The sequence below is a fragment of the Rhinopithecus bieti genome, unplaced genomic scaffold (genome assembly GCF_001698545.2).
Source record: "Rhinopithecus bieti isolate Rb0 unplaced genomic scaffold, ASM169854v2 scaffold_7673, whole genome shotgun sequence".
NCBI classification, from domain to species: domain Eukaryota; kingdom Metazoa; phylum Chordata; class Mammalia; order Primates; family Cercopithecidae; genus Rhinopithecus; species Rhinopithecus bieti.
In genome coordinates this window covers 6,643,227-6,660,222 of record NW_016806375.1, presented here as the reverse complement: position 1 = coordinate 6,660,222, position 16,996 = coordinate 6,643,227, and the positions used below count along the sequence as shown (strand labels likewise).

The 16,996-nt window shown below is 48.4% G+C and overlaps 1 protein-coding gene across 4 annotated transcripts in view; it reads left to right on the top strand.

The window, feature by feature from the left end:
- Positions 1 to 16,996, top strand: part of AFAP1L1 (actin filament associated protein 1 like 1) — a 68,166-nt gene that overhangs the window by 23,237 nt on the left and 27,933 nt on the right. For 3 of the 4 annotated variants that reach the window (XM_017875823.1, XM_017875824.1, XM_017875826.1), the window contains exons 2-8: positions 4,623 to 4,751; positions 5,411 to 5,494; positions 6,271 to 6,368; positions 7,554 to 7,662; positions 11,450 to 11,548; positions 12,544 to 12,755; positions 15,104 to 15,283. In XM_017875823.1, coding sequence (XP_017731312.1) covers positions 4,623 to 4,751; positions 5,411 to 5,494; positions 6,271 to 6,368; positions 7,554 to 7,662; positions 11,450 to 11,548; positions 12,544 to 12,755; positions 15,104 to 15,283 — 911 coding nt within the window. Of the gene's footprint in view, positions 1 to 4,340; positions 4,443 to 4,622; positions 4,752 to 5,410; positions 5,495 to 6,270; positions 6,369 to 7,553; positions 7,663 to 11,449; positions 11,549 to 12,543; positions 12,756 to 15,103; positions 15,284 to 16,996 lie in introns of those variants that run through there. The other variant, XM_017875827.1, reaches the window with a different exon arrangement.

Sequence of the window (16,996 nt, the reverse complement as noted above, 5' to 3'; positions counted from 1 at the left end):
CATCTGCCCACCTCCCCCCAGCCCCAGCCTGGCCTCCTGGCCTCTGCTGCACTGAGCTGGGCTGAAGTCTTCTGATGGAGCGTTCAGGTGTGGGGCCAGACAGGCCAGGGTTCAAGGCCTGGCTTTACTGCTTGCTGGCTGAGTAACTTCACTTCTCTGAGCCTGCATTTCCTCCTTTGTAGGGCATTGAAAGATTAAATGAGATAATGTGCATTAACTGTCCAGCACAGGGTAACTGCTCAGCTCCAGGGAAAGACTCTTGCAGGTTCAGTGCAAGTTGTGCTTTGCCGCATGGTTCCCCTCCCTCTGCCTCTGCTGCCTGCCAGATCCGTTCAGGTCGCAGAAACCCCGCCAGGACTGGCAGCCCCTCATTCTCCATCTGCTTCTCTCAGATGCACTCAGTTCCTTTCTTCTCCTTTGGTCTGTTTGAACTTTGGTGATCAAATCTCAGTTAAAGGAAGAGCACTTAGATGTCAAGGTCCCATGTTAAGAATCCCATCAAAGACCAGGAAGTAAACAAAAAAGGTATTACAAAGCTTGGGTGCTAAAGCTCAGGTTTTTACATGCAGAGCACTCATGCAGAACCTAACTGTTCTTACTTTAGAAACGACTATAACAAACCTTAAATTAGAAGCGGTAGAGCATTTAGAAGCCAGAAAGCTGCCACACATAGGCATTTACTGATAGCAACAAGAAATTGTTGGAACCTCACAGCAAAAAGAAAGACAAAAGGAAAGAAAGAAACAAAAGAAGGGAGAGAGGGGAAAATAAAAGGAAAAAAGAGAGAGAGGGAGAATGGAGAGAAAGAGAGAGGAAGGGAGACAAGGGGGGAAGGAGGGAGGGAGGGAGGAACAGATCTAAAAATCCTAAAACGTTTAGCAGTCATTAGTCATTCACTGGGGGGCAGCAGTTTTCAAAGTGTAGCTAGGGATGAGGGGGTTGCCTGGGGACAGTCCCCAAGATGTTTTCAGGGGGTTTGTAAGGTCCAAACAAATTCTATATAGTACTAAGACATTATATACCTTTTCACTCCCATTCTCTACAAGCTTACAGTGGAGTTTTTCAGGCACAACCTGTGATGAAGGGGTAACTTTGAAAGCTAGTGGGATAAGTATCTCTGTGCTCTTGTGTTTTAAAGATTTTTCGGTTTTAATGTTAATACAATAAATATTGATAGATACAACCCACATAAAATAAAAGCAATTTGCGGTCCTCAACAATTTTTTTTTAAGACAGGGTTTTGCTCTGTTACCTAGGCTGGAGCGCAGTGGCACAGTCACAACTCACTGCAACCTCCACCTCCCAGGATAAAGCAATCCTCCCACCCCAGCCTCCTGAGTAGCTGGGACTACAGACACGTGCCACCACTGCCAGCTAATTTTTTGTATACTTTTGTAGATGGGATTTCACCTTGTTGCCCAGTCTAGTCTCAAATTCTTGAGCTCAAGTGATTCGCCCACCTCATCCTCCCAAAATGCTGAGATTACAGGTGTGAGCCAACATGCCTGGCCCAATAATTTTTAAAAGTGTAAAAGGACCCCGATACCAAAAAGTTTCAGAATGACTGGTATAGGGATAAACAGCCCAGTGCACCCCTGAGCCATAACATCCTGTGGGAGAGCAGAGAAGTATCATGTACTTTTGAATGTGAGTCGTGGCTGCAGGCCACAGGAGGGCTCCCAGGCCACCTGCGGCTGCCTTCTTGCATCTTCCATGGCCTCCCTTGTGAGTAATTTCCTAAGAGAAAGTTCGCATGTGTGCATGTTTGAGAGCGAGAGAGAATGCGCATTGGGACAATTGGAACAATCTCTTATTCATTTTTTCTAAGCCCCGCCCAGGAGCCAGGCTGACACATAATTAGTACTCAGTAAATGTTTTGGAATTGAGTTAATCAACATTTAGTGTATTAGTCTGTTCTCACGCTGCTAATAAAGACATACCCGAGACTGGGCAATTTATAAAGGAAAGAGGCTTAATTGATTGACTCGCAATTCATCATGGCTGGGAAGGCCTCAGAAAATTTACAATCATGGCAGAAGGGGAAGCAAACACATCCTTCTTCACATGGTGGCAACAAGGAGAGGTGCCAAGAAAAAAGGGGGAAAGCCCCATATAAAACCATCAGGTCTCATGAGAACTCACTCACTGTCACAAGAACAGCAGCACAGGGGTAACTCCCCGCCCCTCCCGCCATGATTCAATTAACTCCCACTGGGTCCCTCCCATGATACTTGGGGATTCTGGGAGCTGCAATTCAAGATGAGATTTGGGTGGGGACACAGCCAAGCCGTATCAGTGTGTCTGTTGAGGGTGCCAGAGAGGTTTGTTATTCCATTTGAAAAGATTTATTTGAAAACAGCTAAAATTTGGCTAAAATGGTTTTAAATGATTACCTGCTTTAAAGAGGGAAACATGTCCATCCAGAACCCATGTTTATGTGATATGGTGGGGGCTCAGGCCCTGGAGGCAGCAGGATCTTCAGGCACCTTTCACCCCCCAGAGCTGTGCCACTCTGATCCCTAGGGAATCACACAGACTTGGAATCAGTCTGGCTCTACCTCTCAAGCTGTGCCACCATCCCATAGCTGCCACAGCCTTAGTATCATCTTCGGAAAAATTAGGCATCCCAATAGGACTGCCACAGATGTGCCCTGGGGATTGGATGGAAACACGCACAGAAAACCCCTCCCTCAGTGCCAAGCAGCTGAGAATGCACATGAGATAGGAGCTGTCCATATCAGCCTTCAGCTCATTGTCAACGAGTTTGGGGTGATGACGGATTTTGTCACAGACTGCAGCATCATGTTTTCCTAACAAGAGTCACTATCTATACATAAGATTTATATTTAAAAGAAGGTCCTAGTGTGGTCATCTGTTCATTCCTCTCTTGTCAGACACATGAAGAGCACTCACACTGAGCAGGCCCCAGACCAGATGATAAGGAAGCAGAGATTCACAGTCCAGTCCACGCCTGCTAGAGCCTCACAGCCTGCTGAGGGAGGCAGGTGCTCAGGGATCAGCACAGATCAGTGTAGTAAATTCTTCAGTGACAGCAAGAATAGCTGACTTGTGGTGAGCATTCACTCTGTGCTAGACAAGGCCCTTTGCGTGCCTGGTGTCATTAATTCTCACAGCCACCCTATGAGGCAGGTTCTGTTATTATCCCCTCTTTAAAGGAGGAAACTGAGTCACCCACAGGTTAAGTATTTTGCTAATGAATGATAGAGCCTGAATTTGAACCCAGGCAATCTGGCTCCAGGGCCTGTTCTCTTCTGCGTGATGCTGTATCTCCTCCTACACCTCCAGGCCCTGCAGCTCCGGGTCATTGTCTCCTGTTTCCTCAGGAGGGCCCGAGGTGGGGAACAGCACATGGAGTTAGGAGTCATGGCTGGAGCTGAAGTCCTGGCTTTTCTTCCTGCCTCTGTGCAACTTCAAGCAAGTTATTTATCTTCTCTGAGCCTTAGTGTCTTCATCTAAAAGGCAGGGGTGATCATGGGACCTACCTCAAAACTTGTTCGTAGGAGCAAAGAAAATACTGTGAGTCAATATATCTCTGTGGTTGAAAGAAGAGAATGAAGAAAGCAGCTTCACTCTAGGCACTGCCAGCTGTGTGATCCTGGAGAAGATATTTAACCTCCTGGAGCTTTAGTTTCATCCTCCATATAATGGAGATAATAAAATGCTTGATATAAGATTTAAATGAGACAATAAAATGTAAAAGGGCTGAACACAACTGATAATGATTGTTCAGCACAGGTTAGCTTCTGTTATCACGCTTTTGTGCTTAGTGGGTTGCAAAGCAGGACAATACTACTGTGATGAAGCTGGTCTTTGGCTCTAAGGCAAACCAAGTCCCAAGTTACCTTTTGGGGCAGGGAGACATCAGTGACATCATGGTCTTGGCACACTGAAGTCCTTAAAGGACTCTGTGCTCTAGGATCTTGCAACTCATATGGTCTAGGACCACCAGCATCAGCTGCAGCTGGGTGCGGATCAGAAATACAGAATCTCGGATCCCACCCCACACCTCCTGAATCAGAATTTGCATTTTGACAAGATCCCCAGGTAATTCTTACACACACTCAAGTTTGAGAAGCATTGGTGTCACGTGGAAAGAATGGCACTGATAACATGGAGTGAGAAGAGTTAATGTTTAGTTTGGCTGTGGCCAAGGCACCGGAAACAGAAGGTTCCAGAGATTGAAGCACATGAACTGATGGGACAGGAAGGCTCTCTTTCCTGCCTCTGTCCTGGATGGCCAGGGGCTCCCGCCTGAGACCTGTGCTGAGCTTCAAGCTGCAGTGAGAAAGGACCCTGGTCAAGCAAAGCAGAGGGCAATCTGGGGCAGAGGGAGGCCTGAGAGCCCTTGCTCGGGGTTGCCTGAGCTCAGGGTTGCCAGGTGAGCCCAGGAAGGTCCAGTCCTTGGGCGAAGGCCATCTGAGGTAGAGTGGGGAGACCCGGAGAAACACCACAGGACTAACTGAGCAGGACCCTCCCGCAGGAGCTGGGTGGCAGGGCTGGGACAGCTGAGAGCCCCTGGGTCTGCTAGCACACCCGGACCTGCCCTCTGACCCCTGCCACCCAACTGTGCTGTGACTGTGCCTGTCCGCCTTCCTCCGCAGTGCTGGAGCAGCTGCTCCCAGAGCTGACCGGGTTGCTCAGCCTTCTGGACCACGAGTACCTCAGCGATACCACCCTGGAGAAGAAGATGGCCGTGGCCTCCATCCTGCAGAGCCTGCAGCCCCTTCCAGGTCAGCCACTGGCAGCCTGCCTGGAGGAGCTCCACTTATGTAGGACAACAAAACCTCCCTTCACCTGACTCAAGAACATGCAGGAACCCTCTGCCCCACCCCCATCCCCAGGGGCTGTCACAGGAGGAAGGCTAAGCCCTGGACACAGCGTCCAATGCATTCCATGCAAGCTCTTGCCCAATGTCCTTGTCCACTGGGGCCCCACCTCCCCACCGACAGCCCTGGCTGTGCTCTTTGTACTCCTTCACCCCCACCCTCCACACACACACACAACACTCACACACAGAACACACACACCCACATACCCCCCACACTGACCTACAACACACACACCCAGCCCCTCACACAACTCAACATGCTCCCATGCCCCCCACACACCCACCACACCTGACACATGACACGCACACACCCTAGCATATGCCTGACAACCCCAGTAATCTGTTTCCATACTGGGCTTCTGGGCATCCTTTTCCCTGGAGAAAGAGATCCTCAATAACAGTGTACAAACTAAAAGTTCGAAAACCAGTGAAATAATTTAGGACGTGAATGCACTTTGCAAAGTGAGCACTGTGTCCTATGTGGGCTAGAAGTATGAGTGGAGCAGGGGAGACCTGGTCCCTCCTCCTTCACAGCTGGCGTGTCCCTCTTCTTCCTCACAGCAAAGGAGGTCTCCTACCTGTATGTGAACACAGCAGACCTCCATTCGGGGCCCAGCTTCGTGGAGTCCCTCTTTGAAGAATTTGGTAAGTGACCCCCTCCCAGCCTCAGCTACGGAGCCATCCCTTTCTCCCTGTGTGTGCAGAAGGGTCCCCTGACTGGACTGGGCCTTGCTCTAACGTCGCATCATTAAGTCGCTTTGGGCAAGTCCTTGGCCCCTCTGGGTTCTGCCAGCTCTGAAAGTCTAATCAACATCTGCCTAGGAATAGGAATTGAGCTCAGAGATTCAAGGAATGGTAGGGATGACCATGCAGTCCAAAGAAGGCGTGGCACATTAGGGTGTTTCCTCGCTGGCCGTGCCCAGGTGATTGCCACTTGAGACACTGGGCTGAGCGGTGCAGTGGCTCAGGAGAAATGAGAGCTTGCGTGGCTGCCATGGGCATGGGAGCAGCTGAGCTGGGTGCAAGCAGAGTACCTGCCGACCTAGCCCTATCCTGAGGGAAGACAGCCCTGTTCAACACAGAAAGAAAGCTACAGGTCTCGGTGAGAGAGTTTTGGGGACTCATAGACTTAGGGAGCACACTGTGCCTTTATAACATAATGCTCAAAGATTTCCAAAGTACCAAAACAAGTATGATTTTATTTGATCCTCTCTACAATCCTGGAAAATAGACAAGGCAGGCATCATTGCCGCCAGCTTACAGAGTTTCAGAGTCATAAGTCATTTGCTTAGGGTTACTAATGGAGGGGTGGTGGAGCCTGACCTCACACTCAGGCCTGCTGACCCCAAATCCAGCCCTCTTCCCCAGGGCTGTGCTGCTCATCCTTGGCTTTCTTTGCCCCATGGTCTGTCCCTCTGTAGACTGTGACCTGAGTGACCTTCGGGACATGCCAGAGGATGATGGGGAGCCCAGCAAAGGAGCCAGCCCTGAGCCAGCCAAGAGCCCATGCCTGAGAAACGTGAGTCATGGCCTGGGTTCCCACACCTCAGGGCCTCTGTCCCTCTGGAGGAGGCAGGGGAAGCTCTCCCATTCACTCTAGGTGCCCTCCTGGCGGTTCTGGACCCTGTTGTCTCTCGGGTCGTGGGTGAGGGCACAGGCAGCACCGTATGAACATTTCAGTGGCCCGTGATGTGCTCGCTCTGTGTTTTTTTCCTTATTTAATTTTATTTTTATTTTTTATTTTGCCACCTTCCTGACTGGGAAGTCATTGTGTTTGTGCTGAGCAGGGAGAATGTGGTGAACTCATCTGTGCCTTCAGACCTGAAGGACGTCACCACCCCAACTTCTGATTGCATAACATAAGCCGGGCTGTGGGAAAAGCTCCGGACCAGGAGTTGGGTGACCTCTGCCCGCCCCCGTGGCTCTGCTGTGTAGCCTTGGGCGAGTTGCTTCTCTTCTCTGAGCCTGAGTTTGTCACCTACAGAATGAAAGACTGGACCAGATGTAGGATGCCCAACCTTGGGGCCATAGAATTAGAGCAAAGGGCTCATAATCACAACAAGCTTTATCTGTCAACTGCATAATTCATTGTCATCATCACTAGCAACGGTACCAGTCACTAACAACTTACTATGTCCTTTACATGCTGACAGCAACTGAATGAGGCTGGCACAATTGTTATGCCCATTTTACAGATGAGGAAACTGAGGCTCAGAGAGAATGAGTGATATGACCCATGTCCCACAACTCACACGTGGCAAAACTTAGCTGTAAAGCCATGGTTCCCCTGGCCCAGTGGCTCAGCACTCAGCTGCAGGTGGTCCTGCCTCACTAAAGAACAGGCCTCACGCTTCCTTGTCCTACTGCACCTCGTGTGTGTGTAGACATGGTTACAAAGTAGTGCAGAACTCACAGTAGCTTCTGGTAATTCTGCATGTGCTCAGTAAAAAGTATGACTACTGCTGTTTGGCAGTCCACAAAACTTGCAGACATTCCAGGGGAACCCTGATGATTAAAAAAATTGGGGTAAGAAGCACTGGATAAATATGCCCACAAGTTTTGCCAGCTCTGTGGCTCTATTAAAAGGTATGGCTTCACATCCACACTGCCTCCTGCCTTCCACAAGCTCCTGCCTCCCTCTCCCTCAGTCTCCCTCTCCCCACTCTACTCCACTCCCCTAGCCCTCTTTTTTGTCTCCTTGCAGGCAGCCAACCTGCCTCCACCACTCCCCAACAAACCTCCCCCTGAGGACTACTATGAAGAGGCCCTTCCTCTGGGACCCGGCAAGTCACCTGAGTACATCAGCTCCCACAGTAAGTTCTGGTCCCCTTGGTGGGGCTGGGGACTTCCCCTCCCTGAGAAGCCAAATCTCAGCTCCTCTGTGTCCTGCGGGAGCTGGAAGTGCAAGCCTGTCACCCTCCCAACCATGTCACCATTGACTGAGGAGAAGCTGCCCTGGGCACCTGGCCTCTTTGGTGACAGCCTGGGTGGACCAGTGTGTGTGGCCCCAGGGGCTAGGGACTTAGGTTCTAGTCCCAGATCTGTGTGGCCTTGGAAAATCCCCTTGCCCTCTGGATCTCTGTTCTTCCACCCTTAAAACAAGAAAGAGGAACCAGACACACCGTGTCGGTGTGCTAGGAGGCAGCTCCACAGATGACCACCACTATACTGTTCCCCCTACTAAAACTGCTAACCCAAGTGCTCCTCTCGAGCGGGTGGTGAAATTGTTTCAGTAGACTCACATCCTACAGGTGGGTTAGGTTATCGAGTCAATGCATAAAATAAAAAGCACACGGTCCAAACCAGAGGTTGTCAGAGTAGAGTGGGGGTACCCAGGGGTTCATAAGATGATGTAGGCAGAAATATCAGAAGCTTTATTTCTATTTAGTTCAACACATCTTTTAACAAATTCCATGTGAATGTTTTGTAGTATTTATAATCTGATAATAGCATATTTGTAAAAAAAAGTTTATATATACACATATAACATACAAACAAAAACACACATAAATATATGTATATATTTTTACTAGTAGGTGGGTGCAGTAAAATAATTTAGTGGGCACTGGTACAGGTTACCACTGAAAATCTCTTAAATGGGCCATAAAGGAGAGTCTTTGGTCTTTTCATCGGTTTCCTCCAGCACTGCAACACATGGATGTTCTTTTGAATGAAGATCAGATGAAGTCACTTGTTTGGGTAAAAGGACTTAATGTTACATATAAGAAACTATATCCTAATGTTTGGATCGCTCAGCATGAGTAGTTGAATTTGTATAAGATACTGTTTGTGTGATGCTACTCTGTCATTGAGCAGCACAGCGGAATGTTCTCCAACCACCAAAAAATCATCAGATTTCTAAAATGAATTCTGGTTGGCACAGACAGATCGGTTTTATTATGTCATTGAAAACAGCAAACACAAAATACTGCGTACAATTCCATTTGTTTTTTTAAATAGGGTGTATACACACACACACGTATACATACATGCATGCATCCGTTTTAACAATTTTTCAAGGATATGCAAGGAACTATTAATAGGATTTTCCTGCGGGAAATTAATAGAAATATGGGTGAAGGGAACATATTTTTTCATTCATACTCTTTTGTATTACTGTTTGTGCTTGTTATCATGGTTGAATTTTTTTATTGTGGTAAAATACACATAAGATTAACCATCTCCACCATTTCAAACTGTCCAACAAGTGACATTTAGTACATTCAGTACATTCACAGTGTTCGCAGCCATAACTACTATCTAGTCCCCAAACATTGTCATCACCACAGAAGGAAGCCCATGCCACTAAGCGGTCACTCCCCATTCCCCACCCCAGCCCCTGCTAACCACCAATTCACTTTCTGTCCATATGGATTTGCCTATTCTGGACATTTCACATAAATGGAATCATATAATCTGTGGCCTTTTGTGTCTGGCTTCTTTCACTTAGCGTGTTTTCTAGGTTCATCCATGTTGTAGCATGCCTCAGAACTTCTTTCCTTTCTATGGCTGAACACTATCCCACCATAGGGATAGCCCACATTGTGCTTATTCATTCCTCAGCTGATGGATCTTGGGCCAGTTGCACCTTTTGGCTATGGTGCTTGGACCAGGTAATCCACAGCCCTCTTCAGCCTTGATAGTCTCAGGTTCTGTGTTATCGCAGACAGCTGTTGGGATGTAAAACAGCCAACTTTATTTTATACATTCAAGGGCAGGGAACAAAGTGCTGCTGGGCCTTCAATCCCAGGTCAAGCCTAATGGCTAGATGGGGCTCCTTCACCTCCCCAGGGACCTCACTTCCCTCTCAGACAGGGCAGAGAAGACACCTCCCAGAAGCCGCTGGAATCCTGGGGTAGAAGGAAAGAGAGGACTTCAGGAAGGGCTGGGAACCTTGTCCAGGGAAAGCACGCCAAGCCCATCAGGGAGTATCCTTCCTCTCGCACACAGCGTCCAGCCCTGCCAGGTGCCTGATTACTGTGCCCCCATGCCCCCTCACCCTTCCCCACTTCACATCTCTGGCACTGGTGAACACCCCTGTTCACCTCCCAGGAGATGTCCAGCGTCTGAGGCCTCAGAGTGCCTGCTGGAAAGGCGGGCTCCGAGCCTCACTTGGTAGATAGAACTGGATGTCCCTATCACCGGTGCTGCTGTCTTCAGGAAATAGATGCACAGGAGGGGCTAGGAGCCCAGCGCAGCATTCTGAAGAGCAGTGTGCTGTGAGAGTGAGTTGGACTGGGTGAAGGACGGCTTCCTGGAGGGGGGATGTGCACCATCCCCTGAGCCGGCACCCCCAGTTCTGATCCAGGTTCTGTCACCAGCAAACTGTGTGTGGCTTGTTTCCTTGTCTGTAAAATGGGGCTGATCTCTGACTCCCTGCTTTGTGGGAATCAAAGGAGACAATCACAGTAATAACAACTGGCACTCGTTTAGCATATTGTGTGTGCCAGGCACTGTCCTAAGAATTCACATGCATTGTATCACTAAGCCAAGGTGGGAATTGCTCATGTCACTTTCCAGATCAAGAATCTGAAATGCAGAGACTTTTCTTTTCGAGATCACTCAGTAAATGATAGAGGTAGGACTTGAACTCAACTCTGATTGATCCCAAAGCACATGCTCTTAACCATCTGAACTCAAAGTATGTTTCAGGGACTGCCTGTATCAAAATAACATTTTTTAAAAAATTATTGAATAAATTTTCCCAACTCATTGGAGTCCAATATATTTTCTATTTTTATGGATGTTTAGAATTTTCATATTAAATAGTCATTTTTTAATGCAGATTCCTCAGCCCAGCCCACTCCAATGAACCAGAATCTCTGGAGATACAGCCCAGGGGTCTGCATTTTCAAACAACTCCCAGATGATTCTGATACAGAATACAGTTTGAGACATCGCACTAACACCAGCACTGCACTGTACTACCTCCCAGCTCCAAATGGGAAGGTGTTGTGAAAATCTGCACAGGCAGTTGTAGTCACTATTATGCGCAATATTATTATCTCCTCTAGTTCAATTCTTCCTTTGCAGTCCCAGAGGTTTAGAAGGAAGTGAGAGGAAGGGCTGAGGTGGAAGAAGATGAGAAGGCAGAGCAGGGAGGGAGGTCTCAGCCCAGGCAGCTGGTACATTGCTCCCTGCAGTACAAAAATCAGAGCTGTGACCAACACACCACACACACACACACACACACACACACACACACACACACACACCATGCACACATGCAATACTCTGGCGTCATTGAGGAGGAGCTGACCACTCCCTGCCTAAGGAAGTCAGAGGAAAGCTCTTTGATCTGGGTCTTGATGGATGAGAAGTCCTCTGGCAGAAGAGAGAGAGCACAGGGAACAGCACGAATACGGGCCGGGAGATATGACAGCCCAGCAGGGCAGTTTCTGGTGACAGGAGCAGAGGGACTGTGGGGAGCTAGAACAGATGAGATGCAGAGAGGAGGCCCCACACCCTGGCCCAGAGCTGCTCAGAGTGCCTGCTATCTCTTCCTTGAGGAGGAGTAGGGGTGTCAGGGTCTCCCCCAGTCCTGGCCCCTGGAGTCTGCCTGCATTTCTCCAAAGTGCAGCTCTTTCTGACAACCCACAGATGGCTGCAGCCCCTCGCACTCAATTGTGGATGGCTACTATGAGGACGCAGACAGCAGCTACCCTGCAACCAGAGTGAACGGCGAGCTTAAGAGCTCCTGTAAGTACCAGGTGGGCGTCCAGATGCTGGGCAGGGCTTCTGCCCTTGCCCTGGCTGTTAGCATGCGTGTGCCCACCAGCCCCTCACCCAGACCATGGTCACCAGAGAGGCCCCAAAGCCCTTGTTTTGGGTGACCCCAGCACTCAGTGGAAGGACCGCTGGAATGAGTCAGGAGGCCTGGATCGAACCCTTTCCCTGACTTTTGATAACTGATCTTAGGTGAGTAATTTCTTTTCGCTGAGCCTCAAGTTTCCTTATCTATAAAATGGAGATTTGCTGGGTTATCATGAAAATAATGAAAGACAACAGATGTCAAGATGAAGGGGTAATGACAATAGCATAATTTATTGAGCATTTATTGGGTGCCAAACACTTGGCTAAACACTGTCCGTTCATTGGTCTTCAAATAGCCGGCTGAAGTGGGTATCTTGTTTATTATGATCATTTTACTGATGAGGACCCTGAAGCTCTGAGAAGGGAAGTAACCAAGATCGCAAAGCAAGGGATAAATCAGTACAACAAAATGCAAAAGTAGGGGCCAGCCAGGCATGGCTCACACCTGTAATCCCAGCACTTTGGGAGGCCAAGGCAGGTGGATCACCTGAGGTCAGGAGTTGGAGACCAGCCTGGCCAACATGGTGAAACCCCATCTCTACTAAAAATACAAAAGTTATCCGGGTGTGGTGGTGGATGCCTGTAATCCCAGCTACCTGGGAGGCTGAGATAGGAGAATCACTTGAACTCGGGAGGCGGAGGTTGCAGTAAGGCAGAGGTTGCCGTAAGCTGAGATCACACCACTGCAGTCCAGCCTGGGTGACACAGCGAGACTCCATCTCAAAAAAGAAAAAAAGTAGAGGCCTTAGTCATTACCAGTGTCATGCCTTATGCCCATGCCTTCCTAGCCTCAGGCCCCAGTGCAGGGATGGCTGCAGAGGGGTGAGAAGGTGCTTCCCCAGAATGGCACAGTGACAGATCCTTTCCCATGACGCCTGCAGATAATGACTCTGACGCAATGAGCAGCTCCTATGAGTCCTACGATGAGGAGGAGGAGGAAGGGAAGAGCCCGCAGCCCCGACACCAGTGGCCCTCAGAGGAGGCCTCCATGCACCTGGTGAGGGAATGCAGGATATGTGCCTTCCTGCTGCGGAAAAAGCGTTTCGGGCAGTGGGCCAAGCAGCTGACGGTCATCAGGGAGGACCAGCTCCTGGTGAGTGGTCTAGCAGCAACCGTGTGCCTTGGCCTCACATGGACTTGCATGTGGGTGTGTCTCTACATACATGTGGATATGTCTGCCTTGGGCATACCCGAAATGACTTGGTGCACAGAAGCTCAAAGCCCCCATGCTCCCAAGATCATGACTTTCCCCACTGGAGCAGAATTTAAACACACACACACACACACACACACACACACACACACACACACATATACACACACTCTCTGTCTCTGTCTCTGTCTCTCTCTCTCAGATTTAAAGACCTGGGCTAGGCACGGTTGCTCACACCTGTAATCCCAGCACTTTTGGAGGCCAAGGCAGGTGGATCACTTGAGGTCAGGAGTCCGAGACCAGCCTGGCCAACATGGTGAAACCCCATCTCTACTAAAAATACAAAAAAATTAGCCAGGTGTGGTAGTGTGTGCCTGTAGTCCCGGCTACTTGGGAGGCTGAGTCAGGAGAATCACTTGAAACCAGAAGGCTGAGATTGCAGTGAGCCGAGATCGTACCACTACACTCCAACTTGGGCAACGGTGTGAAACTCCATCTCAAAAACCAAAAAAAAAGACCTGATATAGGCTTTACCATGTTTTTGTTTTGTCAAAAAAGAAGAATTATCACTTTTAAATTTTGTTGTTTTCATTATGCAAGTAAATGTGCTTATTTATAAACTAGAGAAAAACAGATGAAAAGTGATTTAAAAAAAACCATTGACCAAACATCAATAATTTCACTGACCAAGAGATAACCACTATTAAGCTCTAGTGTACACATTTGCACCCTCATTTCCATACATCTGTCTTTTATAAAACGAATCCCCTACGAAACTCAATTGTTCTATTACTTGCTTTTTTAAAGAAGGGTTTTTTTAATACTTGCCATCTCTCAACCTATCATTTCATAAAAGAAAGAGCACCTTTAACTACAAAGTAAGAGGATAAACTAATTTCAGAAAAAGAATAGCTTCTCTCCCCAGAAATCTGTTGACAAGCCTTGCCCAACACGAATGCGTCTGAAACATGACCTTTTCTCACTCCAGAGCCGCACTAGTCCAAGGGACATGACAAACCTCTTTCCAGTCGTACCCCTTCTATGTTTTTCTCCACACATTGCAGTAGCTAGGACCTCAAACACAATGCAAACAGAAGTGGGAGAGCAGGCGTCCTTGTCTCAGTCTAGAGCTCCAAAGGGAAGTCACTGTTAAGGCTGGGTATGGTGACTCATGCCTGTAATCCCAGCACTTTGGGAGGCTGAGGCAGGAGGATCACTTGAAGCTTAGGAGTTCAAAACCAGCATGGGCAACAAAGCAAGGCTCCATCACTACAAAAAAAAACAAAATGTTTTTTATTTAGCCAGGCATAGTGGTATGCACCTGTAGTCCCAGCTGCTCAGGAGTCTGAGGCAGGAAGATTGCTCGAGCCCAGGAGTTTGAAGCTGCAGTGAGCTATGATCACAGCACTGCATTCCAGCGTGGGTGATAAAGCAAGACCCAGTCTCTAAAAATAATAATAATAATAATTTACCATTCAGGATGACATTTGCTGTGGTTTGTTTGTAGATGAAAATGTTCCTTATGATTACATTAAGGAGATCCCTCTATTCTTAGTTCACTTAAATGGATGCTGAATTTTATCAAATACTTTTTCTAGCTCTATTCAGATATGTGATTTTTGGCCTTTTTTTCTGTTCATATGGTTAATGATACAGTTGGTCTTTGAATGTTAAACTGCTCTTGCATTCCTAGAATAAACCCCACTTGGTCTTGATGCAGTTGCTTTTTACATACATCTGGAATCCATTTGCTAGCATTTTGTTCAGGGCTTTTGTGATTGTGTTATGAGAGAAATTAGCGTATAATTTTCTCTTTTTGTAATGTCATTGTCAGGTTCTGGTATGAAAGTAATGCTGGACTCATAAAAAAAGATGGGGAAGTGAGAATCATTGTTCATAAACTATTGACTTCCCAAGGCCAACCCTCCATCTCTGCTAGAATCCTGTCTCCCAAATTCCTGCCAGGTAGATTTTTAACTGGCTTCCTCCTGAGCCAGTCCATTTCTTCTCTGGTTCTTTAGGATAACCTGGTCTTCCTAGGATTATGCTACAGTCTGCCTCTTCCCAAATAGGTAGTTGTGACTGAAAATTGCCCAAAGATGCCTCCTCCCAGGCTTCTCTTCCAGGGTGAACGGCCTGGACCCTTCAGCTATCCTCGCACAGTGCCCATGGCTGGGGGGGGAGGCCTCTAAAGGGAGGTCGGGCCTCCCCAGAGCCTTTGTGTGAGGATGTCTCTCTCCTCTACCCTCTACTTCAGAAGATCCTGATGCCTTTCTCTCCCTGTCCAGTGTTATAAAAGCTCCAAGGACCGGCAGCCGCATCTGAGGTTGGCACTGGATACCTGCAGCGTCATCTACGTGCCCAAGGACAGCCGGCACAAGAGGCATGAGCTGCGTTTCACCCAGGGGGCTACCGAGATCTTGGTGCTGTCATTGCAGAGCCGAGAGCAGGCCGAGGAGTGGCTGAAGGTGCGTGGCGTACACCTGACCTTCCCACCTTCCCACCCTTTCTGTCTTCCCCAAGCCAGCCCTCAGTAGAGCTGGCTCCTGTCCCTGGAAGAGCCTCTTGCTCAGTGCCTGAGCCCAAGTGCCCTGTGTGTGGCTAGGGTTTATGTATGGAAATGGGCCTCAGATATATCCAAGAGGCAGACTTCATGCTAGAGACCTATGTTCCTTCTAGTTATTTGAATTCCCTTTCCAAATCCTTACTGTGGGCTTGTTCAGGCTGCACTTGTATACCTTCTGGAACTGGAAGCTTAGTATCTACAAAGGAAGCTGATTTCATCATTAGACTAGTGAATTCTTAAAACTACAACAACAATAAAGGAAAAATCCTTCCTTGCCTTGAAACGTACATCCTTGTAATGACCACCCATGGGCCAGCTTTTGCCTCTGCAGCTACACGGAACAATGAGAGTTACCAAAAAATGAGCACTTACTTTGTGCCATGCATTGTGCCAAGAGCTTTACATACATGACCTCATTTCTGCTTGAAAATGGGACAAAATATTATGTTCCCTTTTCATAGATGAGGAAACTAAGACGCAGCTTTGAGAACTTATGTGACTTGCCAAAGGTCACACAACCAAAGTGATTGGAGCCAGAATTTGAAGCTAAGAAGTAAGTCTCCTCCAAAGGCCATAGGCAGGATGACATAGTGATGACATGGGAGAGGGGACTTTTTGGCACCCACACTTGAGTCAAGCCCCAGGCCTAAGGGGCACTTACTGGTTGTGTGACCTTCTGCAAATGACTTTGCCCCTCTGTGCCTGTTTTTTTCATCTGTGAAATGGTCCTTGGAAGGATTCTGGAGAGCACTCGGCACTGTGCCTGCCAGGCAGTGAGTGTGTGGCAACTGTCAGTAATTACTGCTGCGATGCCCCACCCCCATTCCTTTACAGCAGACCCCCATCCCTGCACCGCCTCTACTTCACTCTGACACCGTCCCTTCCTCCTCTGATCTTCCTGCTGGAACAATGAAACCAAACACCTCCCTCCCTACCCAGCCCCTTCCTTCCTGTGATAACCAGCCCCCCGATGGAACATTTGGTGTTTCTCATTACCCCTTTGTCTCAGGAGGGAAGGAAGGGGAGAACCTGCCTGCTGGGGAAGCCTGTACCCCTCCATGGACTGGTTGGGTCAGCAGACGGAGCCCTAGACTGGAGTTAAAAGAGACCTGCCTTGACATTGATCCTGGGCAGCAGTTAGCCCAGAGGTTAACAGTGAGCAGCTGAACTGCCTGCATTTAGTTTCTGGCTCTGCTGCACCTAACAGGTGGCTTCCCCTCTGCAAGGCTCGTCATCTTAAGCTGTAACTCAGGGCTCACAAGCCTGCTGAGGGATAAAATGGGATAATCCACAGAAAGCCACCAGATAGGTGAGCAACAAATGGTGGCTGTGATTATTTCCTGATCTCATGCTTATTGCTGTGTGGCCTTGGCAAGTGAGTGGATGCCTTTAGGAGATAGAGGTGATAACTCCAGCTGCCCTACAGGTTGCTGTAAAGGTGCGCATGGTCACAGAAGCAGGCCCCTCACGCTTGTGAGGCTTTATGGTTCCCATCACTCTTCACATCTGTGGTCCCACTGTCCTCAGGCAACCCAAGGAGGAAAGCAGAGGACTAGGATCATTCCCGTGTTGCAGATGTGGACACTGAGTCCCAGAGCAGGGAAGTGACTCTTCC